Source organism: Bos grunniens, chromosome 18, assembly GCF_055505025.1.
Source record: "Bos grunniens cultivar Pamir isolate PY7600 chromosome 18, Bosgru_T2T1.0, whole genome shotgun sequence".
In the NCBI taxonomy this organism is placed as follows: Eukaryota; Metazoa; Chordata; class Mammalia; order Artiodactyla; family Bovidae; genus Bos; species Bos grunniens.
In genome coordinates this window covers 35788513-35813551 of record NC_141182.1, presented here as the reverse complement: position 1 = coordinate 35813551, position 25039 = coordinate 35788513, and the positions used below count along the sequence as shown (strand labels likewise).

The window sequence follows — 25039 nt, the reverse complement described above, 5'->3', positions numbered from 1 at the left end:
AGAGCTCTTCCGTCACACCCAACACGTTCCCACAGTGCTCCACGGCAGCCGCTATGGAGGCTGGAAGTACAGCTGTTCTCCGGGTGAAGCGGAAGCTCGGCACAGAGCCCGCCGAGGCTTTGGTCCTCGCTTGTAAACGCCTCCGCTCCAGTGCAGTTGAATTGGAAACTCCAAAGACGTCTCCAGAGGGTCTGGAGAGAGCAGCAGAAAATAATGTCTTCCAGTTGGTGGCCACCGTGCGCTCACAGGTATTGGGCCGGGAAGGAGCCGCTATGAAAGGGATCTTAGGGTACAGCTGGGGTGCATCCTTATCCGTGACCCTTTCACCAACCCCTGTTTATGCCGCCCCACACCTCTACTTCTCCCCAACCCTAGGAGGAGCCAGTCCAACCGCTCCTGCGGGCCGCCCTGCGCCCGTCCCAGGGCAGCCAGCAACGTATCCGCCATCATCTCCGCGCTTCTGCTCGGGAGATCCGACAGGAAGGCCGCTACAGAGTAGTCTTTAGCCGCCGATCCTCGGGAATTCCCTCGGACAGCTTGGAGTCCGAGGATGCGTCAGGAACCGCAAAAGCCGCCGACGACGCAAACTTTCAGCTATTAGACCTGGTCCACGAAGAAGATGCAGAGGTCGCCGCCGCCGCGATCTCCTGCAAAGTGAGTACAGCCCCAGAGTCGACCTCTGGGCTTCTCTGCGCAAAGTCAGCACACAGTTAAAGAGGGTACACGTGGCCTCACTTTAGTGATGGATGATCCACCCAGCTTGATAGCCACAATTTCCAGGTTAGGTTATCCACTCAACATTTACTCAGCGCCCACTCTGTGCCAAGTATGATTCTTAGGTTTTGTAGGTACAGCAATGAGGACCCAGCATGCAGGTGGAGAAGAGAAACATCAAACATATAAATTCGATATCACATGGTGTTTATATCTTTCCTTTTCTCCTTTGCTTTTCGCTTCTCTTCTTTTCACAGCTATTTGTAAGGCCTCCCCAGACAGCCATTTTGATTTTTTGCATTTCTTTTCCTTGGGGATGGTCTTGATCCCTGTCTCCTGTACAATGTCACGAACCTCATTCCATAGTTCATCAGACTGTGAAGAAGGCTGAGCGCCGAAGAATTGATGCTTTTGAACTGTGGTGTTGGAGAAGACTCTTGAGAGTCCCTTGGACTGCAAGGAGATCCAACCAGTCCATTCTGAAGGAGATCAGCCCTGGGATTTCTTTGGAAGGAATGATGCTAAAGCTGAAACTCCAGTACTTGTGCCACCTCATGCGAAGAGTTGACTCATTGGAAAAGACTCTGATGCTGGGAGGGATTGGGGGCAGGAGGAGAAGGGGATGATAGAGGATGAGATGGCTGGATGGCATCACTGACTCGATGGACGTGAGTCTCAGTGAACTCCGGGAGTTGGTGATGGACCGGGTGGCCTGGTGGGCTTCGATTCACGGGGTCGCAAAGAGTTGGACACGACTGAGCGACTGATCTGATCTGATCTGATCACATGGTGATATGGGCCATAAAAGGGGCAAAGAAAAAAGGAAAAGTGTGGTCCCATTTCAGTGTCATTTTCACTGAGATGACTTTTGAGTGAAGACTTGAAGGAGGTGAATGGCTGGGCACTGCAGATGTCTTGGGGAAAGGGATTCCATACCGAGGAGCTGTAAGTGCAGAGACCCAGAAGCCAAATTTGTCTGATGTTTGCAAGGTCAATGTGCCTGGTGCCCAATGAGTTGGGAGAAGATAGTAAGGAATTTTGGAAGAGGGTATCTGCTAGATCCTTTCAGGTCAGTACTTGAAAGGACACCTTGCCTTTCATCCTGAGATGGGGAATCGCTGGAGATTTTGACCAATGTAAAAATAAAGCAGATGGGAAAACTCATCAAAGAGATTAAAGGACCAGGCCTGGGTAGCATACCAAGTTTGAGGCAGATTTAGGATTAGAACGCAAGTCTTCCTCACATTTAATTCAGTGTCACTTTCTACTAATTACATTTTCTAAATTAGTACCTCACTTCCAAAAAACAAAGTCAACTACATGCATAAGACCAGAGAAATAGAAAATTCTCAATCTAAGGTATGCCTTCTCTTGATAAACATTTTTCAAATATCATTCTTTTTAATGGTTTCTGAAGTTTAAAAAATGAAAAACAAACAAAATAGTTTTTGGCTATGTTGGGTCTTTGTTGCTGCCTGGGCTTTTCTCTAGTTGCAGTGAGTGGGGGCTACCCCCTAGTTGCAGTGCACGATCTTCTCATTGTGGTGGCTTGGCTTGTTGCAGAGCACAGGCTGTAGGGCACACGAGCTTCAGTAGTTGCAACACGTGGACTCAGAAGTTGCAGCTCCCAGGCTGTAGAGCACAAGCTCAGTAGTTGTGGCTCACAGGCTTAGTTACTCCAAGGCATGTGTGATCTTCATGTAACAGGTATTGAACCCATGTCTCTTGCATTGGCAGGCAGGTTCTTTACCACTGAGGCACCAGGGAAGCCCCCCCCAAATGAAATTTAAATTTAAAATATATCAAGCAAAAAATATTTAATTGTATTACTAGTATACCTGGACATGATAGCCATCTGTTTTATCAAAACTAATTCCAGACTGTGTCATAAGTTACACATTTTAAAAGTGAACCCATGTTCAGTGGAATCAAGTCAGTTAAATAGCCCATTAAATAATCTAAGAAAAATTAGTAGATAAGCTAGGAAGGATCTGAACACAGGTTTTCCCAACAATGCAGTACAAACTATAAACACATCAAAAATGTTTGCAGATTATTAAAAAACATAAATTTAAACAGAAAGCACACGAGGTTTTATGCTTACTAGATGACTGGGAAAAGGGTTGCTGATAGCACTGTTGGCGAGGCTCTGATTAAAACTGTACATGATTGTAGTGCTTAAAATTTATGCAAGCCTTTGGGCTTTACAGTAATATCAAGCATCCTAAAAATACATTGGAGCCTATTTTTATTGTTTGCACTCTAAAGCCATCCAGAAATGTAAAGAAAATTTAAAATTGGTGATAGCAATCTCACCCCCAGGATTTATCCTAGGGAAATAATTCCACAGAAGCAAATAGCTATGGTATTAACAAAAGCTACTGTTTGTATACTAAGTAATGTGTCCAGTACTATGCTAGGTTCTTTTTTTTTTTTTTTTACTTTAACTCATTTTATCCTCACAAAAACCATATAAGGTAGGTATTCTTATCTCCATTTTTCAAATGCAAGAAATGACACGTTCATCATAGTGCTGTGTATGAAGGCTAACAATTATGTATAGAAACTGACATATACAACTGGTTAGACCACTAAATTGGTAACCATGAAGACTGGCAAGATGGGAAAATACTTTAACAACAGAATGTAGCATAATTGCAAATATAGGTAAAGAAATACATAGACTAGATTAAAATTTTATTTTCTTTTATGAAGAAAAGAAAGCAAAATAAAGGGAGGGGTGGCAGTGCAGTGTTAAGACTCCTTGCTTCTACTGCAGGGGGTGTGGGTTCAATCCCTGGTCAGGTGTAGCCCCAAAAAATAAAGTAGGAGAAAATGCATTCATTTTACCCCCATCCCAAAGATAATTGGAACAAAACTGGTTTATTTTTTTGTCTAGCACTTTTGTTTTGCTAACTTCTGTAAATTTTTTAATATTTAATGGCTGCATAAGTTGTTGAACTGAGGTCTGTGGACTTGTGAGTTACAGTCAGAACTTTTCTTGTAAACAGCTTTGAGGTTGGTCAAGAGTCTTCACAAAACCTGACATGTCTAGTTCTTCTTAACTTTAGAACAAGGAAGAATTCTGTTTAGCTTGTAAAAGATGAGAACATTGCTCTCCCTTTATCTGCCTTGACCATGGGGCACACCCTCTTCCCCGCTATATGGTGTTTGGTTTGAGCTGTACAGCTTGTAAATGATGAGAACATTGCTCTCCCTTTATCTGCCTTGACCATGGGACACACCCTCTTCCCCCCATATGGTGTTTGGTTTGAGCTGTACAACTCTCAGTGGTGAACCCGTCAAGAGTGACTTGCAGCATGTCCCTCTCGTTTCCAAATTAACCCATGCTACAAAGGCAGAGGAACCAGAGATCAAATTGCCAACATCCGCTGGATCATGGAAAAAGCAAGAGAGTTCCAGAAAAACATCTATTTCTGCTTTATTGACTATGCCAAAGCCTTTGAGTGTGTGGATCACAATAAACTGTGGGAAATTCTGAAAGAGATGGGAATACCAGACCACCTGATCTGCCTCTTGAGAAATTTGTATGCAGGTCAGGAAGCAACAGTTAGAACTGGACATGGACCAACAGACTGGTTCCAAATAGGAAAAGGAGTACGTCAAGGCTGTATATTGTCACCCTGTTTATTTAACTTATATGCAGAGTACGTCATGAGAAACGCTGGACTGGAAGAAACACAAGCTGGAATCAAGATTGCCGGGAGAAATATCAATAACCTCAGATATGCAGATGACACCAACCTTATGGCAGAAAGTGAAGAGAAACTCAAAAGCCTCTTGATGAAAGTGAAAGTGGAGAGTGAAAAAGTTGGCTTAAAGCTCAGCATTCAGAAAACAAAGATCATGGCATCCGGTCCCATCACTTCATGGGAAATAGATGGGGAAACAGTGGAAACAGTGTCAGACTTTATTTTTCTGGGCTCCAAAATCACTGCAGATGGTGACTGCAGCCATGAAATTAAAAGACGCTTACTCCTTGGAAGGAAAGTTATGACCAACCTAGATAGCATATTCAAAAGCAGAGACAGTACTTTGCCAACAAAGGTTTGTCTAGTCAAGGCTATGGTTTTTCCTGTGGTCACGTATGGATTTGAGAGTTGGACTGTGAAGAAGGCTGAGTGCCAAAGAATTGATGCTTTTGAACTGTGGTGTTGGAGAAGACTCTTGAGAGTCCCTTGGACTGCAAGGAGATCTAACCAGTCCATTCTGAAGGAGATCAGTCCTGGGTGTTCTTTGGAAGGAACACTGCTAAAGCTGAAACTCCAGTACTTTGGCCACCTCATGCGAAGAGTTGACTCATTGGAAAAGACTCTGATGCTGGGAGGGATTGGGGGCAAGAGGAGAAGGGGACGACAGAGGATGAGATGGCTGGATGGCATCACTGACTTCATGGACCTGAGTCTCGGTGAATTTCGGGAGTTGGTGTTGGACAGGGAGGCCTGGCGTGCTGCGATTCATGGGGTCGCAAAGAGTCGGACACGACTGAGCGACTGATCTGATCTGATCTGACCCTGGATAACACAGCCTCTTGCCACTGGAGCACATCTTACCTGGGCAAATTCTGTTCTGGGGCAGTACATCTCTCAAACTATCAGAAAAAGGATTATCGAGTCCCCTCCTAGTTTGTGAGCAAAAGCAGGATGTCAGTGTGAGCAAGCTAGTGGTGGGTGATGGCTGGTACTAGTCACCAGGTACCAAGAAACGCCCTTATGCCCCTAGAGGTGGCCACACAAAATACAGACCCATTTGACTGTCAACCATAGAGGCGCTGCAGTGGGCCTGTGGATCTCCAAAGGGAGAACATCATACCAAAGGAACTCAGAGAAGACCTGCAGAAGCAGAGCCTGGGGTGAGATGAACCACTTGTGCTGGCTCTCCCCTTCCTCTAGTGTTCCTTTGGGCTCTCTTGTGTCAACCCACAGAAGACTAGGCAACTATCTTGTGAGCTTCTCCCTTAAAAGTAATACTACATGTTAATTTTATAGACTGTTTTTTTATTTCATAGATAAATGAAAAAAGACTAGTTGGCCATGGGGATAAGAATCTTGAATTCAACGTAGAACTGCAGGAAGGCCTCCTTCACCAAGCTCTTAGGTTCCTCCTCTTGGGACATCCATGTTTTAGGTTATACATGTATCATCTCCTGTTCTCTTTACAGAAATCTGACCCAGATGTGATCCTCTGCAACTGTGTAGAGTTGATCCGTGAGGGGTTGAATGTATCTCAATGTGGACCAAGTTCTGGGCATCAGAAAGAACAAAAGGACGACTTTGTGTATGACATTTACTGTTTGGAAAGGGCGACTCCAGGATGGATTGAGAACATCCTCTCTGTGCAGCCCTACAGCCACGAGTGGGAGTTGGTAAGGGGCCCCACGAAGCAGCCTAAGCTTATTACCCAATCACATGCTTTGCCTCCCTAGGTTCTATTCCTGATCATTGTTCTTACCCTTGCTTAAAAGGAAAAATTTATTATAAATGCCTGAGGTTACTATCGGAGAAGGCAATGGCACCCCACTCCAGTATTCTTGCCTGGAAAATCCCATGGATGGAAGAGCCTGGTGGGCTGCAGTCCATGGGGTCGCTGGGAGTCGGACACGACTGAGCAACTTCACTTTCACCTTTCACTTTTCACTTTCATGCATTGGAGAAGGAAATGGCAACCCACTCCAGTGTTCTTGCCTGTAGAATCCCAGGGACGGGGCAGCCTGGTAGGCTGCCGTCTAAGGGGTCACACAGAGTCGGACACGACTGAAGTGACTTAGCAGCAGCAGCAGCAGCAGCAGCAGAGGTTACTATAGCCACTAGCAGACTGCTCTGTTTTCTCTTTTTCACACATCACCCTTAAACGTCGTCTCTCCAAGTTGGTCTGCTAATAGCTTCCCTCAGAGCATACCTTTAGAGGTTTTGACTTACACTCACATTTGTGTTGAGATGTGCAGGTGAATGATGATCAACAACCAGAGGACATTTATGATGATGAAGATGATGAAAACAGTGAGAATAACTGGCGCAATGAGTACCCAGAGGAGGAGAACAGTGACGAAGATGAAGATTCCAGAGGTAGGTAATAGCAGCCCTGGTTGGGGAGGGATTGATGTGATCTGGGACTGAGTTGTGAGCAAGATTGACAGGTATGTCTTAGCTGGTTTTCGTTTTCTGCCATTTGAGCTCCACTAGCTCAACCATAAGCTGTTGGAGCTGTAGGAGATGGAAGGACCAGTGTTTCCATGGGGGCTGCTGGAGGTATAATGTCAGTCAGGCCTAGGTTCAAATCCTTAGTTCTGTCATTGCCTACCAACAGTCCTTTTCCCTTCTACTCTGAATAAAGTACTGGAGAGGTTCATCAGTAGGAGTCGTCCAAGGGTTTTCTCGGATACTTGTAAATTGTTGCATTTACAAGTATAACAACACAGACTAGGTACCTCGGGGAAGAGAAAGGAAGGATGCTCTGGCACCACCATTCCTTGAATTTCTTAGTGTTTGGTAACAGAGGAACAATTCAACTACGAATATTCTACTGGGGAAGTGGCAAGGAACAAAATTAGATGTGTAATATGACTACAACTGTTATAATTTTAAAAAAGTCCCATATTTAGGGGAGAAATGATGAAACACTCCAATGTTAAAGGGCTTGGTTTACATGGTAAGAATTTTATTGCTTCTTTTTTAATTGTTCTATATTCTAGCAAGTATTTTATAATACAAAACAAACTTTTTGAGAAGGGAAGGGACTTTTGTGGTCATTTAGAAAACCATACAATTAGAGCCCATTCTTATTATTTTATTCTAGGCTCTGACAATTACAGCAGCAGCGAAGAAAGAGACAACAGCAGACCACCAATGTGGAGCAAATACCCTTTGGATGTGCAGAGGGAGTTTGACTATGACAGCTCCCATGACCTCGATTCAGACTGATGATGCTGTGATAACCACGAGGTTCTACCACAAGCCCCTGGGGGATCTGTGACCGTAGGGTCCGCCACAGTAGTTAGCATCCTCCTAGCCTAATAAAGGGAAGGAAAAAGCATATCCACCAGCACCATTCCACCACAGGGAAAACATGCACTAAGGGAATGTCCTTTCTACTATCTGTAGGGCCCATTTATCTTGATCACAATCAACCCTGCAGTCCACAGGCGGGAAATGCTATAAAATCGAAGTTTCCTGGCCCAGGCATTTTCCCAGCATTCCCATTCTCCTCCTACGCTGAAACCAGTTAAGTGGGAGAGAGTCTCTTATTTTATCAGCACTAAGCCTGGGCTTTTCTAGGTTACCTGCCTCTAGTAAAAGCCAGTTTCTTTTGATAGAGGGACTCTAGAAAGGCTGCAGTGAGTCCCTTATAGTGGCACAGACTGGACAGTAACGGCCATTAGGAAAGGAAGTAGAATCTGCCTGTGATGTGAGGTTTTAAACAGCTATCCCTACCTCCCTGCTTCCTGACTCTGATAACACTTGTAAAGATTGCTTGTTTCCTCTGGCAGTGGTGCCAAGGAACAAGGTATGTGTAAATGTATTTAATAAAAACTTTGAACATTGGGAGCAAGTAAAATTTGTCTTACATGTTTTCCCACCATATTCCCTGCTTCCCCTAACACCTGCCAAAAGGGAGTGAGAAGTTTCAAACACTGAGGACATAAAGCAAGTGAGGAAAAGCAAAGCACATCCTAAACTTGGCTTTCCACTGAGAAATGTTTTAACTAGTCACAGCAGTCACCAAAACCAAACTGCTGTCAACAGGACCAATATTGTTACCAAAACTGGTATCTCTTGTAAGCAAACTCTGTCCCTACTCCTTTCCAAACCCAAATGCCTTAACTCTGACTAAGATGGCATTCTGTAATGACGAATATGTTCTCTATCTGCACTGTGCATTAGCCACATACAGCTATTGAGCATGTGAAATGTGATTATTGCAATGGAGGAACTGAATACTTTAGCTCTTTATAGCTAGTAGCTACCATGTTGCACAGGTCTAGGGAAACAATACACAGAACCTTCGATTCAAGGTGTGCCCTCTTGCCCTGGGGCACAGACTTACTCTCACAAGGGAAGATAAACAAGGAAATGTCTTCCTGCCCATTCTAAGATTTCATAAGCATTTCTACTTTTCTATCCTACCTCCACCCATTTCACTTTCTATTTTATGTACATCTTTGCCTATATTCTTAACTACATGAAGTTGTTAAACCTCCTCAAGTGATTCACTTCTGTCCTACTCTTGCAGTTATAAAACCAACAGACAGACTTGGTTTCCTATCCTAAGTATCCACTAAGGTGCAGTTCAGTGCTGCAAGCAACAGGCAACAACTTCCAGGTTTAATACCAGTCATCTCAGTCTTCTGCAGGCATAGAAGCAAAGGATTGAAAACCACTCTGCTATTATAACGTGCTCACTGCTCTTATGTACTCTTTAAAGTTTGCCAATATTAAAGGGCTGACAGCTTCACAAACTGTACCCACTGCAGAAGGATTAGCACACCATGAGAAGGACTGAAGGAGATCAACAACAAAGACCTCGAAGAAATTAATTATACAACAAAGCTGTAGTGCTGTAGGGAGTCTCTGGCTTCCCTCCCTCAGAAGGGTTCCTGGGAGAAGTCTGTATCCAACACAGAGGGGAAGAACACAGTCACCATCCAGTAATGAGAGGGGGTGACCTGGCTCACTAAGCAAGTATGAGGGAACCTAGAGCGTGAGGTCCTTGCTTGCCTGGCAGCCACTGGGAGATGATAAGTTCCTGAGATAAGCTGGTCATTTACTTCAGTGAAGAAAATTAAAGCATGGGTGGGGGATCCTTCAAGACAAGCATACTCAAAGGATTAGCTCCAGAGGATCCCTGGGATAGGTGCCAGCTTGGGTCAGACAGGAGTCATGTTTACATAGTCTGGGCAAGTCAGCCTTTGCAAAAGACTCCCTGTTGTCAGGCAAATCCACAACCCATGACGGGAGGAATGTACTCCTGTGTTCTCACAGAGGCATAACCTGAACCAAAGGCAGCTGTGAGCATGCTCCCCTAAATTGCCTTAATTGAACAAGTATGACCAAGGTCACTCCCTTGTCTGCAGCTAGGGCCAGTATGGTGGAGAAGAATGCTCAGAAAGGTAGATTGCCTCACAGTTCCTGTCTTTATCATTGACTGATTTCAAAACCTAAGGACAAGAACCCCATGGGGGCACACCAAGCCAGCAGGTTCTTCTGGGTCCAGGATGTTTCTGGAAGCAACACTGGACGGCTGTCCAATCCAATGCAGCCTGGTGGCCCATGAAGGAACATCCGTTAGGTCAGATGTACCACTCTGGCCACACCTGGGAGCTAAAGCGCAGCCTGAGCACCAGAATTAGTTGCTTCTGATCATGAGTCTGCTGAAGAGCCAGGTGGAGGTGGAAGCAGCTTTATTCCAGAGTCGTCACTGATGTCCACAGGGAGAAAACAAGTTCCCACAAGTACCAAGCTCTTCCTGAGACTGCAGCTCCCCCAAACCTCAGGCAAGGGGAGGCAGGCAGAAGAGGACTGCAGTGTCCAGATGACCCACACCAAAGTGGCTCAGAGTGTAAACAAAGCCTGGTGTCGGGGACAAGGAGGATGATGCAGCCTGATGTGAGGTTTCCAGGAAAATGACCACTTCTAGCACCACAATGGGCTTGCATGGGTCTGCACAGCAGCCCCTCATAGCAGCCCTTACAGAGAGGAACAACTTACTTGTCAGCTTGGGTCCCGGAAATGGTCTCTAAGCCACTGTCAGCTGAAAGAATTCAAGTGATTCACCTGAATCCTAGAACAGTTTCTGCCTTCTTAGACTTCATACCAGAAACCAGGGATTTACCAACTACAGCAAAAAACTAAGGTCTCAAGTAAAATAAAGGATTAGCCTTCAAAGTAGCAGTTTTACCAGGCTTCTGACTCCCACATTTGTTCATCTGTCCTTCCTGGACTTGAGCCAGGTGATTGTTAACGTGTGACCTATCTACATACTAAAGTGTAACTGGTACAGGAGTAAAAAAAAAAAAAAAAAATCTTTCCAGAAGACTGTGCTAAAACTAAGCAAAAAAATCTGTGGTCAGAGTCTCACCAACCACCACATAGATACCTCTAAGGTCAGAGGGACTCGCTTTGGGGTACTTTCAATTTTTAAATACAATCAGCCTATTACATCCTGTAAATTAATGAAGACCAATGCTTTGCTGGAACTGGTGTTCTGGATTAAATAATATCAATAAATAATGGAAGACAACCCTCTCCCCAGGGAAGGATTCTGAACCAGAGGAAGAAATGGTAATATTTCAGACCTCTAAAGTCAGGTGCTTGGACCTGGTCAGAGGAAAACTTCCCACAGAGCATCCCCTTCAGAGAAACTCCTGGTTCAAATGTCAAATTCAGAAACCAACAGCCCCAGCTGTTAACCTAGCACTCCCTCTTCCCCCAGTGCAACTCACCAAGTAAGTGTTTGTACTCACCAGAACAAAACTGAACCACCATTCCCCTACTGCCCAAGTCCTCTCCCACCACCACCCTCTGAAGTCCCCACCTTCAGGCTGGCCCCAGACCCTGAGATTCCTCCCATAGCTTACCAATGAGAGTGAACACCTGAGCAGGCCATCAGCCCTGAGCCCCCTTACATAATGTGGGCCAACAGCCCTCCTTTAGCACAAAAGGGTTGGGTCCACACAGTCTTGTAATCTGGACTTCGGTGGCTGTGGCCCCAGGTAGCAGCCTTCCAGGCCTTGGGGGATATCACTTCTGGCCTCTACTCAGTTTTCCTCTCAGCCTGTCTCTCTTCAGCTACATCTAGCTCAGTCAGGACGCAAAAGCAAAGCTTCTGGGTGACTTTGGTGATAGCAGCTAAATGAAAATAGAGAAGAGAATTTAGCAAACTGATATTCAGTGACAGAATGACAGCCCCAATCTAAACAACATAACAACATAAGGCTGATTAAAGTACGTGGTTCCTCCCACCTGTCCCCTGGGCACCCTGTGCCAGGCTCACCCCCAGCAAACCTCACTGTTCTCTACTCCATACCCAACCAGAGGGTCTGATGCATGACTCCTTGTCTTGCTACACGGACTGCACTTTCAGGGAGGGGGTGTTTAACTGCAAAATAGGACTCTAAAGTTAGAATTAAAGTGATCATGTCAAGATCAAAAGGGGCAGCCAGGTCTCCAGCATATCACTAGTAAGGGGAAGCCATTAGCCATCACACCCACCTGTGCACACATCTTTGTACACACACACACACACACACACACACACACACAAAGCCAGTGTGTAACAGGCAAAGAGCTCACCAAGGACATTCCGAATGAAGAGTGGCCTCCGAGACTCTGGCAGATAAACACCCAGGAAGTAGACAGGAACCCCAGAGAGGGTGATTCCAATGCCAATGAGGGAATTGATGGTGTCACTGAAGAGGGGCACGATCACCAGAAACAAGGAGCATATGCAGAACACGATGGGAAAAAACAGGCTCAGCTGAAATTAAGAGAGGTGAGATGTTAGGTAAAGTGTGATGAGGGAATGGGGGAATGGGAGACGGGGAAGACCTTGAAGAGATGGCCCACCCCTCCTGGTCTGCCCAGAGTCACTGACCTTGAGAGGTCGTGGCCGATCAGGTTCCTTCCAGCGAAGGTAGAGCTGTCCAGCGACAGAAAGGCCCACAAAGAACCAGTAGCTGAAGCTGAAGTAGTTGATGAGCAGGAAAACATCCTCCACAGTGAGGTAGATGAGTGTCATGGTGCACTGGAGGGGGAGAGTAGAGGGAAAAGGAGTGGGCACTGTTACCACCGCCACCTGGAAACTCCGTCACTCAACAGTCAGCACCAGATCGGCTGAGAGCTGACTCAGCTTCACCAATGACCTCTGGCTTTTTTCAGTGACCCCCTTGGCATCAGATAGGTCCATTCTCCAGACCGGCCTTCCCTCCTGTCTCTGTTGGAGGCTCTTCCTGCATTCAATGCCTCCCTTCTTTTTGCAAGCACTTCAGTAACAAGCTAGACTCCTTTCCCCTTCTGATGGCAGACAGTGAGGCCCTCCTCACTGTGATGCATGAGCCTCAACGTGAATCACCCAGTGCCCTCTGAGACTGTCATACATGGGTCCCAACTACCTGGCTGAAAGAGGAGGAAGTGTCTCCAGAACCATCTCACTATCCTGGAGCCTTAAAAATGCAGATTAGCAAAACAGACCCATACCCCTGGGAAGAAGTATAACAGGATTTGCCCTCCGGAACAAAAGAGTTCAGGAAGACAGGAGTAAGGGACTATAGAGTCTGAGGAAAAGGTTAGATTTGCTTTAACTTCAGGATATGGAGTTCCCTCTACCTGTCTTTTCAGATTATCAACAAAGGATTGAAAACAAAAAGAGCCCATTCTAGAGACAGAAGGAGACCCAATACTGAGAGGAGAAAAGTAGGGTGCAAGGTGATTAATTTAAAAGCTATGATGTCAGACTGTCCTAAATTTATACATTTAGTGCTATTCCAATCAATATATTGAGGATATTTTTTATTTTGATAAAATGATACCACAGTTTATCAAGACAAATAAACAAACAGGTGAGAACTGCCATGAAAATTTCAGGGAGAGGGGGGAATTGAAAAAGCACCCTCAGCCCCACTTTAGTTCTCAAATACTCAGTATAATGCTAAATAAGGAAGCTTGGTGCTGATGGAAGGATGAATTGAGATGATTATACATTTAAGGGGCAAATTGCTGTACATGGCACATAAGAAGCATGCTAAAAAATTATCATATGATAAAAATCTGAAAACTGTGGGGACTTCCCTGGCAGCACAATGGTTAAGATGCTGCACTTCCACTGCAGGGGGTACAGTTTTGATTCCTGGTCTGGGAACTAAGATCCCATATGCTACAAGGCACAGCAAAAAAATCCTAAAAAAAATTTTTTTAATTTGTTTGAAAAATGTAGAAAAATGGACTATTCAATAAGTGATATTGGTATAATTGGCTAGCCATGTGACAAAAAAAATTAAGTAAATCTCTTCCTCATTCCATTCACCAGATATAAACTCCAGATGAATACGAAAAAAAAGTAATAAAACCATAAAAAAAAAGAAACTAAATGATAAAAACAATGAACTATATTTCAAATCTTGGAGTAAGGCTTTCCTTAGGGTCCTTGCTATCCTTTACATCTAATAACACCTCAGTGCAAATTAGAAAATGACAGTTCTTCAGGACTCCTTCCATCTGTCAGAATACTTCATCATTTACTAATTTTGTTGAAAGAAAACACTGTAATGCCATCTACTATATAGAAATCTATGATGCCTACGATATGAACAGAGGCTCCTAGGGTAGCTGGTGTACACTGGCCTGGATTTTTAAGTATGATTTAAAAAATAAAAATGAGGAGCTAGAAGGAGCAGGAGGAGAAAAAAGAAGCCACTGACAAAAGAGACAGATAAATCTGACTGATTTATATTCTTTTGTAGCATTTGCCTTTTCTATGTTTTACTTTTATGTTTTTAAAAATTGTGGGAAAAAGAAACATTGAGAGGTTCAGGAAGTACCCCAAGAAGCTAGTATACCTCGCCCCAACCAGTCCTCTCATAGACTCAGCAGGAGTACCACACAGGTATGTCCAATGCCCACACTCCCCAGCACAGCTTACATTAAACAGTAAAGCAGGGATAGGTGTGAAACGCTCAATGTGGATCATGGACAGGAGGTCCGGGAGGTGGCCCTCACGGGAGCCCACAAAAAACAACCTGGAAGGACAAGAGATGTGTCAGGAGGATCCATATACTCAGCCATGCAGCCACACTCCCCACTTAAACTAGGTTCAGGCAGGCCCAGAAGCCTGCAGGGCCAGTCTCTCAGGATCCTCCCATGTTCTCTATGCACAACCAAGCCAACCTTCACCTCCTTTATCCATGGATATCCCCACCATAAGCCATGACCCACTCTTACCCACTGACACCCCCACGCCTCTGCGATGCAACTCACCATCACCCAACTGATACCTCACCCTGCCATCACCCACTGGCACCCCAATCCATTCCCCTGGGGTACCCTACTCTGGCACCCCACAGACTTCCTACTTAACATAATGGCTTTTTAAAGAAGGGCAGCCAGACTTCTGATTGTCTGACCTCTGTTCATCTTCCCTGAGCTCCAGATACATAAAAGGTCAGGGAGAGTCTGGGACTCAAAGAGACAACTCAAGTTTCCTCTCTGCATCTGAAGAGCTCCACTGACTGGAAACAGAGCAGCTGAGGTGTGAAAGCATCCAGGTAGTCCGCAGCATCATGGTGCACATAGCACCTGGCTCGGGGTGGGCTGGGGAACAAAAAACTCCCCAAGAGATGACCACATCTGTGCTGGGAAGATGAGCTGGGGTTTTCCAGAAGATGAGTGTTGGGTGGGGACACAATATAGGCAAAGGCAAAAGAGGTTTAGAGGCAATGAAAGGGTGTAGCCTCTTTGAAGGTTGATACTAGAATGCCCGTAGTTCCAGGATAAGGTATGTGAGAAGTGTGCTGGGAAGAACTTGCTTATGAGGCCGTGCTGTGGACACTTAACTAACACCAAGAGCCAGCAGTGGCTCTAAAGGGCGGGCTTCACTGGACTTGACACAGAGACTCTGGTGGCATCACTGAGGCCAACTAAAGCAGGGAGAGGCCAGGGTGTGGGGCGAAGGCCAGACAAGAAGGTCATCTGGGACAACAGTCCCATAAGAGAGGGGGCCTGAATGAGGGTGGACACCCTGGCGGAGGACAAATCTGGTGGTCTTCTGTGCCTGCACATGTATTTGAGGCTGGGAAATGAGGGTGAACACCAAGGGAAAAATCAAGAGGCCAAGAGGCTGGGAATTCCCTGTGGTCCAGTGGTTAGGACTTTGAGCTTTCCCTGCTGAGGGCCCAGGTTCAAACTCTGGGTAGGGAACTAAGATCCCACAAGCTGTGTGACACACTCCCTCCACTGAAAAGAAAAAAAAGATGCCAAGTAAGGAGGGCTGATGTATCACAACTGGAGACAAGAACAGGTAGAGTGCATCTTAAGTTTGAGATATTTATGGGCCATCCAGGTGGAGCCACAGGAGTTGCTGGTATCATCTGGAAGGGTGTCAGAGGTTCACAAGGCTAGTATCTGTACTGAAGTAGAGAAGCAGTAGAAAAGGTAGAATGCTGGAGAGGACATGTAAGTGAGCCAAAGGTAGCGAGTACAGAGCCAAAGACAGCAGAACGGGTAATAAGGAGAAAGTGAAGAAGGTAACACAGGCGGAAACAGCTGTGCATTATCTTGACATGGCTGCAGTCCACTTTATGTGCAGGTCCACATTCTTACTCTGAGTCCCCTACCTTCATCCTGTCAATGCCACAAGATAGCTCAGGATGGACCTACTACCTAAGTATTTGGGGGCAACTGGCAGAGCCAGAACCTGGGAATCCTGGGACCAGGTAGCAGAATCAGCCTGGAAAGGCAAAATCAGTCCTCTCTCTGAAACAACAGTGCTCTAACAGGTAAGTCTTTAACAGGTGTGGGGAAGAGAGCTGGAGCCTACCTGTTGGCCTCAGTGTTTTCTATGATGTGAGGGGCAGAGTCGTCCTGTACCAGTACAGGTACACAGCAAGTGCTCAATGATAATTCATCACAAGAATGAATCCTGTGCTAGGCCTGCAGCATAATCCACAGGAACATAGAGTCTGGTCTGATCCCCAACAGGATGGCTACTGTCCAAGCTACTGCCTTCCTTCCTTGACCTCTTACCAATCTGTCCTCACCTCAGGTGAAAATGTGAGCTCCCAGCATACAAATGTTTGCACAAAGGCAAGCACATGTGTGCACACCTGCATACACAACACAGAGTACTAACCACTACACGATCGCATATACACTCTGCAAGTCCAAGAGACAGAGAAAGCAAAGGGGCTCTGATGGACTCACCTAGACCCTCAGAGAATTAGATACTGTGGTGTGTTATCAGTGAAGCAGAAACACAGTACCTTGATGAAGCGAAGATAGACGCGTTGAGGCCCCCAAAACAGGACAGGGCGACAGCAATGGGAATGGTCCAGCCAAACATGCCAAACGTCTGGTCAGCAAATGTCTGGGGACAGAGCACAGAAGGGCACTCAGCACAGGACAGAGTGTCCACAGCTTCCTGAAATGCCATCACTGCTGCAAAGCTCACCCTTAGGCCCAGACCCACCACGTGAAGTGGCTGCAGAAACAGAAGATTCAGCCATTCAGTATCAGAAGATGACAAGCAAATGGGATCCCAAGAGACTCACCACAGCTACAGCATCACTGCCAAGGACATCAGAAATGCTCAGCACTGTGTAATAGGCCACGTTGGTTAGGATGTAGATGAGCGTCACTATTGGCATAGAAATCCCAATGGCCAGGGGCAAATTTCTGTCAGAACAAATGAGACAGAACTACCTGGAACCAACCTCTCGTTGAGGGTCAGAGCTACCCAGGAATTCCCTGGCCTCTGGATCTTTGAGGCTGACTCCTCCTTCCCACATGGCTTAAGGGCAGGATGTGTCCCATGCCCTGGGCTCTTTCTACTAAGAGAGGAAGAAAGCCCCTTCTCTGTGAAGATGACTCAGGATGAGTATTTGATCCTTGTCCCAGTGGGACCACTGGGTCTCTCTAAAGGAATAGCGGTGTCCTTTAGGGACTGGAAGACAGGCTGGGGACCTGGCTGCTCAGAGTAAGCTTCTGGCTCCCCAGGCTTCAGTGTCAGCACCAGTCCAAGGTCTTAACATCTCAGCCCCAACTGGGCTGGCTGTGGCCAACCAAAGGACTTCTCCTCCAGGAAGGACCTTGGGGATCCTCCAACGTTAACGTGAGGCTGAGGAGCCAGGGGTTTCCCTCCCTACTCCCATCCTAGCCCCTCATTCCTCTGAGCTGGAAAAGGGGGGAGTAGGGAGAAGTGATGAGACACAAAGGAGGAGGGGTGGGAGGGGGCAAGTGTACCCACTATCAGCAGGAGTTCCAGCCAAGTTGAGGAGAATGGGATCTCGCCTTTACCTTTCTGGGTTTTTGATTTCTTCTGTTACAAAATTAAGGGTGTCCCAACCTGAGTAAGAGAAGAGGGCAGAGTAGAGGGCAAGAGAGAGGTCTCCCACATCCCAGGAGGAACCCTTAAAGGCATCCTGAAAGTGCTCAGAGTGTCCTGTGGGGGCAAAGGCAGGTGGGGGTGCAGAGAGGAGAAAGAGCAAGGAGGAGGAGGAGGACAGGAGAGATGGAAGGTGTAAAGAGAAAAAGGAGGGGGTGCAGGGCAGTGAGAAAGAGGAAGGGTAGATGGGGAAAAAAAGGAGAGAGGAGGAGCATCAAGAAAAGAAGGAAAAGCAAGCAGGCAGGGAAAAGAAAAAAAGAAAAACAATTTAGTACCAAAAGAACCACCACCTCCAGCTCCCTGTACTTCACCATCCCACCCACTCCTTCTGAATCTTACACTTTCCTTCAGCAGAACCTGGCAATCTCAGAAGAAAAAAAAAAGGCATTCCTGGCTGCCTTCTGAAGTGATAACCCCTCTTTGAAAGCCCTAAGGAATTGCCATTTCCTTCAAGAGACCATGCGGTCAGCCACAGCTCTTCCTCCTATTTTTAGAAAGAACCCTCTTTCACGTAAAGGAATCATTTTTTCATTAACAATTAGATCTTCCTGTGGAACTACTTCTCTTGGCCCAGACCACTGCCTATTTTGGTTCAATGGGTTTCTCAATCTCACGGAAAGAACTCTGTTGCTCTATTCGCAGTGGTTATTTCACAGGAAATGGTCGACTTTGTAGGAACTGAGATCTTATTTATCATGGGGTTTGGGGTTAGGTATGGGCCACCTCCACCTTTGGAGAGCCTCCCTAGATAAGTCAGCCTCCTTGAGGCCTTCAGAGACTGCACACTTGCAAGCCAAGGGAACAGCACCCCACTGTCCAAGAGACAGACCTTCTAGACACTCTAGTCTTATCTTTCAACAAGACCTAGACTTCTAAGGAAGCCTGCTGTGACCTCCTCAGAAGGCCTAAACCCATCCCTCAATGTGGCCAAAAGGGCTGGGTGTGCAACAAAGAGGAAGGAAAACAGAGACCCGCGAGCCCCCAGCATACCAGTCATCATGCACGACAGTTATTCCCAGGGCATAGATCTTGGGGGGAGAATTACTCAACTACCCAATTTGGCCCCAAGATATTTCAGAGACTCTAGGAACATCCAGATGGCTGGCTATACTAACTTGCACACAGGTACAAAGGTTCTAGGTCAGCTGCCTAAGATTCACCCAGGGCACTTCTTAAAAACATACCTTTTTCTCTGTTTGATTTTTTGGTTGCACCACGCAGCATCTTAGTTCTCTAACCAGGGATTGAACCTGGGCCCTCAGCTGTGAAAGCAGAGTCCTAACCACTGGACCACCAGAGAATTCCCCAAAACACATCTTTTTCAACTCCAAACCAACCAGAGTTGGATGGGTTGAAATGGGAGCCTCGGCTCTTCAGGTGACTGTAAACACAGCCAAGTTTAGAGAAAGATGCCCTAGAGAACTGGGATGATCGAGACATCCTTGGCCAAGGACACCTCAAGGTTTCTCTAAGGGGTCAGAGGATCTTAAGAGGCCTGTAACCCTCATTACCAACCTGCTGTGGTCTAGGAATGAAAAGCTCTCTAAAGTCAACACGCACAAAAGTCAGTGCCATCTTTGCAATGTTTTAATATTTTTGCTGAGAGCTGATTCTGGGAGGGAATGCTAAATAAGAGCAAGGCCAGATGAAAAGTAAAGGCTGCAAAATAACCACTCATTTCCAGACCCCAACTCCCCGCCACATACACCTTTCACCCTCTTAAGAAGGGCTGCGCCCTCCTCCCCACTGCCTGCGGTCACACACCAAAAACAGGAACCAGGGCTCACTTTATCTTGATCACTTTTATGACCCAATTACAACCCAAGTTTCAAAATCTCCTAGGCCCTTGGCTCACATCTTACAATACTCCCCACCTCCACAAAGGGATGGAGGCCCAGGAAACCCGAGAACAGATTTCTCATTCTCACTGACACAGTCTAGCAGGTACATAGAAAGAGCTGAGCAGTAAACCTAATGGAGTCCCCACATTGCATGTTTTTCTCAAGGAACCCAGGGGAACTCCCAGAGTCACCCACCCTCCTTCCCACCTGGGATTCTCCTTACCCTGGCACAGTTTAACAAGGCCCATGACAATGATGGCAATGAGTGCCAGGACCTTGGCATAAGTGAACATGTCCTGCACACGTGTGCCCCACTTGACATAGGCGCAGTTCACAAATGTCAGCAGACCTAGGAAGAAAACCACAACGTCAGTGGCAGGCGTGAGATGAGGGCACCAACGCCCAACCTCTCTTTACAAAGCACATCATTTGTATCCTGTCTGCCTAAGGCAAAGAGGCCAAAGGACTGGTCAAAACCAGAACAGGCAAACGGGGTACATCTTCTATCTGCCCCAGCTGAGAGAACATCCCACCACTTTGGACAAGATACAAAGGCATGTACTACTGCATATTCATACATTCTGATAGCCAGAACCGTTTCTGGAAATTCCCCCTAGGCCCAGGAATGGTGAACTTTACCCACTCTTCCTCACTGAGACTCCCAAAGTTTCAAACCCCCTGGGGCATTAGAGACTGGGGACAAGAGAGGTCCAACAACAAATGAGGTCAATTTCAATGCAGGTGGCAGGTCACCGAGGAATTAGACAGGCAATGTTTTTATTTTTAAAAAGTCTGTCATGTGCCTGACAATTTCACATACATCCTCTCAATTAATTCTCACAACCACAACAGACATTCCTATTCCCATTTTCTGGATGAGGAAACGAGGTTGAGAGAGGCCAGCTACCATTCCCAAGCTTACATGGCGCCCCCACTGATCTCCCCCACCACCATTTCTATCCAAACATCCTAATTCTCAGATAGGCCTGTGGAGACGTGGACTCGCATCAGCACTGCTGGCTTTATGTTCCAGCTCCTCACGTACCTCAGTGATATCTGGTCCTGTGTTAGGGCTCCCACCACCTTACCCCTGCTATACAGGAACTGCTCTAATCCATGGAGAGAACACAAGAACAATATCCAAGGGGCTCCACAGTGATACCTCTAAGTAATGCCCCTAGCCTCCAAAAATGACTTTTATGGGAACCTCAAATGTTATTACAAAATTTGGGGGCCCGTCCTCCTGGCCATATCTGCCTACTTCTACCCTCGCTGTGCACTATCCTTCAGCAGACCCTCTCTGTACTGATGCTGTATATACACATAAGAGAAATATCCTCCCCTCCTCCTTCTGCCTTAACCAACAGCAAGTCCCACTTTCAAGGTCTAATTCAGTCCCCACTCCCTGCAAAACCTTGCCCAAACACATCAGCCCGCTCCTGCCTGAGCTCTCTCTCCCTCAACCTACCATGTCCTCACTTCACAGCACAGCTTAGAACTGTGTGCTATGGTCATAGGGACACCTGTCACAGCAAGGTCCCTCTCTCTTCCTCAGGCATTTGGGTGGTACTTCCAAGGATACCACAAATTCTTAGTGGGAAACAAAAGCATACGGTTTTCTTAAGCTTATTGCCAAGCAAATATAGGAACTGATGAACCATGGTTGGAATCAAGATGGTGACGACTTTCATTTAACTGCCAATCCCCTGGAGCAAGGGAACTTTCAGAAAGTTGGACATTCCTCCACGCAAATGGAGAGGAGAGCCATCAGCCAATGTGTGGTTATAAATATGAGTGGCTGAACAGCCTCCACAGGGCACTTAAAGAGCTTTCACGTAGTACTCTGGCAAATGACACAGGTGCTTACTAGTCAGTCATAAAGATGTGTGGCAGCAGGGGGTCAAATAATGGCCAAAAGGGAGGGGAGAAGACCAAAAGAATGCACACTGTCAGGCAGGTCTTTCCAAGGACCTGCCCTGCTAATCCAAGTTCATTGTGGGGAGCTAAACCTGGATCAACTAGTGAGGATTACCTAGTTCACAGCCACCAGTAATCCAGACTCCTGTGCAACAGAGTCAGCATATTTTGAAGTACTTGCCAGGCCCCTTCTTGGGAACTGCTCCTCCTACCCTATCATGGCTGGTAGAGCCCAACTGCGGACCCAAGCTGAGCCTATTTGATCATCTCTGCCAAAAATATGAGTTCGGATGCCGAGACCGAACCTAGCGAACAGCAGCTGGGTCAGGAGCAAGTAAAAATCACATACAAGCCCTTGTAATAGAGGAAGAAAAGCCACAAAAAGCAAAGGAAGTGGGACTACAAAAAGAAGCAGAAGTGACAGCAGTCTGTGAGGAGCTGTGCAGCTTGTGAGAAAAAAAGACTGATGAAAAGACGCAGAAATATACACAAAACAGAGGTGGAGAAGAGACAATGACGAGGAGGCAGAGACGAAGAGAAAGAGACAAAAAAGAGACAGAGACAGAAAGATGGCCACATCCATGGAGAAAAAGGCTGTCTTACAACGTCCTGACTGCGCTTACTGTGCTCTGGTTTCCACCACGAAGATGCGACTGCAGGATGGGGAGAGAAGCTCACACATTCCTTGGCCAGCTGACAGGCACACTCTCCTCTGGCTTCTGCTCCTTCTCCTTCCCTCTATCCTGCTACAAACTGCCCCCACGGCTTGGTCCTCTGTGCACACAGTGGGAATTCAACAAGTAAAAGCACCGCCTCATGGCAGCCCCTGCAGAGCCCCTACTCAAAGGCCAGCTGGAAGGATACAGAAGAGCCTGGTCATTGCCTCAGGGAGGAAGACTAAAGCTGAGAGGCAGATTTTTTTCACCGTACACCCTTTTATACTTTGACCTATTTACCATGCACATACACTTCTTTCTCAATAAAAGTACTTCATTTAAAACAACATGTAGCCAGGGAGCAGGGCCAAGTGTAGAGTAAGGTGAGTAAGGAGCCTACGACATAAAAGTGAAGGAGGCACTCACTGTCACGGATAGCTTGGCAAACCTTTGAGTACTGGCCCCAGGAGCCTCGCTTGCTTCACCGGACTCTCAGCCCTGCCAGAGAACACAGAGCTCCAAGAATAGCATACCAAGCAAAAGCCAACTACCTCAACTGCTTTCCTGATTCTAATTAAGAAACAAAATTTTACCATCTGACCCCCACCCCTCCTGCCTCCCAGAACTCCCATTCCCATCCAAGGATCCTATCAGAGCTCAAGCACCAGACAACCAGGCTGAGCCTGGAGGCCACAATTCAACTACCACAATAAAAACACCCAAGTCCTCGCTCTTCCATGATCTCATTTCTCTCCTGAAAACCTGCACCAATGGCTGTGGGACCCATGTGAGGGTCTTTTCAGGCTCTCTAGGGGACTGTTGCTGGGAAATACTCAGATAGCAGATACAGATCCAACCCCTGTGTGTGTGTGTTGATCATTCAGTCGTGTCCAACTTTTGGTGATCCCATGGACTACAGCTCACCAGGCTTCCCTGTCCATGGAATTCTCCAGGCAAAAATACTGGAGTGGGTTGCTATTCCCTTCTGCAGGGGATCTTCCCAACCAAGGGATCTAACCCAGGTCTCCAGCACTGCAGGCAGATTCTTTACCACCTGAGCCACCAGGGAAGCCCCAGACCCAATCCCTAAGCAGAAACAATCCCCAAAGGTTTTGTGGCAAAGATGGCTATGTATCTTCTAATATCTGTTCTTCCATCTTCCCTTAGTAATAGAAATTTTAACTGGAGTCCGGTTGCCCAAAATAAAGATGACATTTCCCAGCCCCTTTTGCAGGCAGGTGTGGCCAAGTAATTAAGTGGTTAACCCAGGGACATAAGCAAAGTTTCACATAAATTACACCTTAGAGGAGTATCTTTGATGGGTGAGAGGTTCTTTTTTTGTGCTTCCCATTGGCCACATGCAGACATGACTAGAGCTTGAGCATCCATCCTTGACCACCAGCCAAAAGTCACATGTTGAAAATGGCAGAGCCATAAAACAGAAAGAAGGAACCTGACTCCCTGAAGAATTATGAAGTCATTCTACCAGCCCCTCACTGCCTACTTTTAACATGTGAGAGAAATAAATTTCAATATGCCCTGAGCCATGTTCCTTTTGGCTTTCAGTTGTTTGAAACCCAAACTAATCCTGATTAATCCATGTGCCCTCAGACAAACCTGCACCTCTTGCTGATAAGGAGATGGCCTAACATCTGAAGCTGTAGTTCTAGTTATGCTGATTATCACAGCTTCCTTCTCCTATAGGAGAAGCACTGGAAGGAGAGGGAACCTCCCAATTCCTCCCACAAACAAGCTGGGTATGACAAAGGGTCGTTCAAGGATAGAGGAGTACAGTCCTGAACAACAATGACAAAGTGGGAAAAGAAAAAGAAGCAGAAACAAACATCTTAGGAGAGAAATGTTCTACAAGAGTCCAGAAGTAAACCCTTCCAAATGGAGCTCCCAGAATCAGAAGCTGCCTCTGGGCATGTGTATGGATATGTACTTGCCTTCTTAAAAAAAAAAAAAAAAAAAAAAAAAGGCCTCCTCTTTTTTTAATTACACAAATATACACATTGAGTCTTATTATCAAAACATTCAAACTGTATATAGAGTTAGAGTCTAGGACCTTTGAGCAACTGTTGTCAAGACCAGTCCTCCTCAGGCCTGTTACTGTTAAAGTATGAAAGCTGTCTATGTGTAACAACAATTGACCAAAATAGGAGAGAGCAGCCTTCCTGCTCAGAGTAGAACCTTGCCCAGAAGAAAAAAAAAAAAGAACCCTGCCCAGGCATGAGTCCAAGACAGCAAAAGGCAATAGGAAGCCATTCAGACATCACACAGTGCTTCCTCACTGCAGTCTCACCAAATAAACTGCAGCCTTACCAAATAAACCCTTGCGGACAATGGAGTCTCAGCTGTGAGCAGACCTCTGCTGATGCCACGGTGTCAGTACTGAACTGACTTCCATGTCAGTTCATGGCAAATATTCTTCAATGATGTATTTGAGTTTACATAACAGGATCCCACAAAGATAAGTGCACCAAGACCTAAGCCAGAAACACACACTTCCCTAAACAAATCAAGTACTCCTACATAATGCTGAGCAGCTGGGTTACCAAGAATGCTGCTGGTCACCTGGCCAGAGAAAGGAACTATGAAACCTCAAGAAGTGTCATTTGCCCCCGCAGTCCCATAAGTGAATTAGAGCCCCAAGCATATTGAGTTCAGTGGGCAGCCTGAGGTCCCACTAACCACAGAAGAGCCCAAGATCCCAGAATATATATGACTAGAATGACAGTTTCTAAATTTCAGCACAATTGACATTTTGGGCCAGAGAAGTCTGTTGTGGGGCTGTCCTGT

General features: G+C 46.2%; 2 protein-coding genes across 24 annotated transcripts in view; one reads left to right on the top strand and one right to left on the bottom strand.

Annotated features, from left to right (window-relative positions):
- Positions 1-33: 33 nt before the first annotated feature.
- SLC7A6OS (solute carrier family 7 member 6 opposite strand) lies at positions 34-8289 on the top strand. 3 transcript variants are annotated; one of them, XR_015145639.1, is made up of 5 exons: positions 34-248; positions 376-654; positions 5897-6100; positions 6672-6800; positions 7531-8289. XR_015145639.1 is itself a non-coding variant. In XM_086351436.1 (5 exons), the coding sequence occupies exons 1-5, from the start codon at positions 54-56 to the stop codon at positions 7653-7655; spliced, it is 924 nt and encodes a 307-aa protein (XP_086207562.1). In that variant the 5' UTR covers positions 34-53; the 3' UTR covers positions 7656-8289. The 3 variants fall into 3 exon arrangements, 2 of the variants coding, with proteins under 2 accessions (XP_086207562.1, XP_086207563.1); XM_086351436.1 differs by having other exon boundaries at positions 6680-6800; XM_086351437.1 differs by lacking the exons at positions 5897-6100; positions 6672-6800; positions 7531-8289 and adding an exon at positions 972-1542.
- Positions 7372-25039, bottom strand: part of SLC7A6 (solute carrier family 7 member 6) — a 32792-nt gene continuing 15124 nt past the window's right edge. For all 21 annotated transcript variants that reach the window (XM_086351408.1, XM_086351409.1, XM_086351419.1 and 18 more), the window contains 8 exons: positions 19888-20013; positions 17736-17880; positions 16991-17114; positions 16703-16806; positions 14368-14464; positions 12325-12474; positions 12024-12207; positions 7372-11579 (listed from right to left, as the gene is read on the bottom strand). In XM_086351408.1, coding sequence (XP_086207534.1) covers positions 11485-11579; positions 12024-12207; positions 12325-12474; positions 14368-14464; positions 16703-16806; positions 16991-17114; positions 17736-17880; positions 19888-20013 — 1025 coding nt within the window. In that variant the 3' untranslated portion in view covers positions 7372-11484. The remainder of the gene's footprint in view (positions 11580-12023; positions 12208-12324; positions 12475-14367; positions 14465-16702; positions 16807-16990; positions 17115-17735; positions 17881-19887; positions 20014-25039) is intronic.

What these genes read in the sequence shown, in the direction of transcription:
- SLC7A6OS (XM_086351436.1), top strand. Translation starts at nt 54, where the DNA reads ATGGAGGCTGGAAGTACAGCTGTTCTCCGGGTGAAGCGGAAGCTCGGC. An exon ending in ACAGCCACGAGTGGGAGTTG is followed by an intron (nt 6,101 to 6,679) that starts GTAAGGGGCCCC and finishes TGAGATGTGCAG; the next exon opens with GTGAATGATGATCAACAACC. An exon ending in CGAAGATGAAGATTCCAGAG is followed by an intron (nt 6,801 to 7,530) that starts GTAGGTAATAGC and finishes ATTTTATTCTAG; the next exon opens with GCTCTGACAATTACAGCAGC.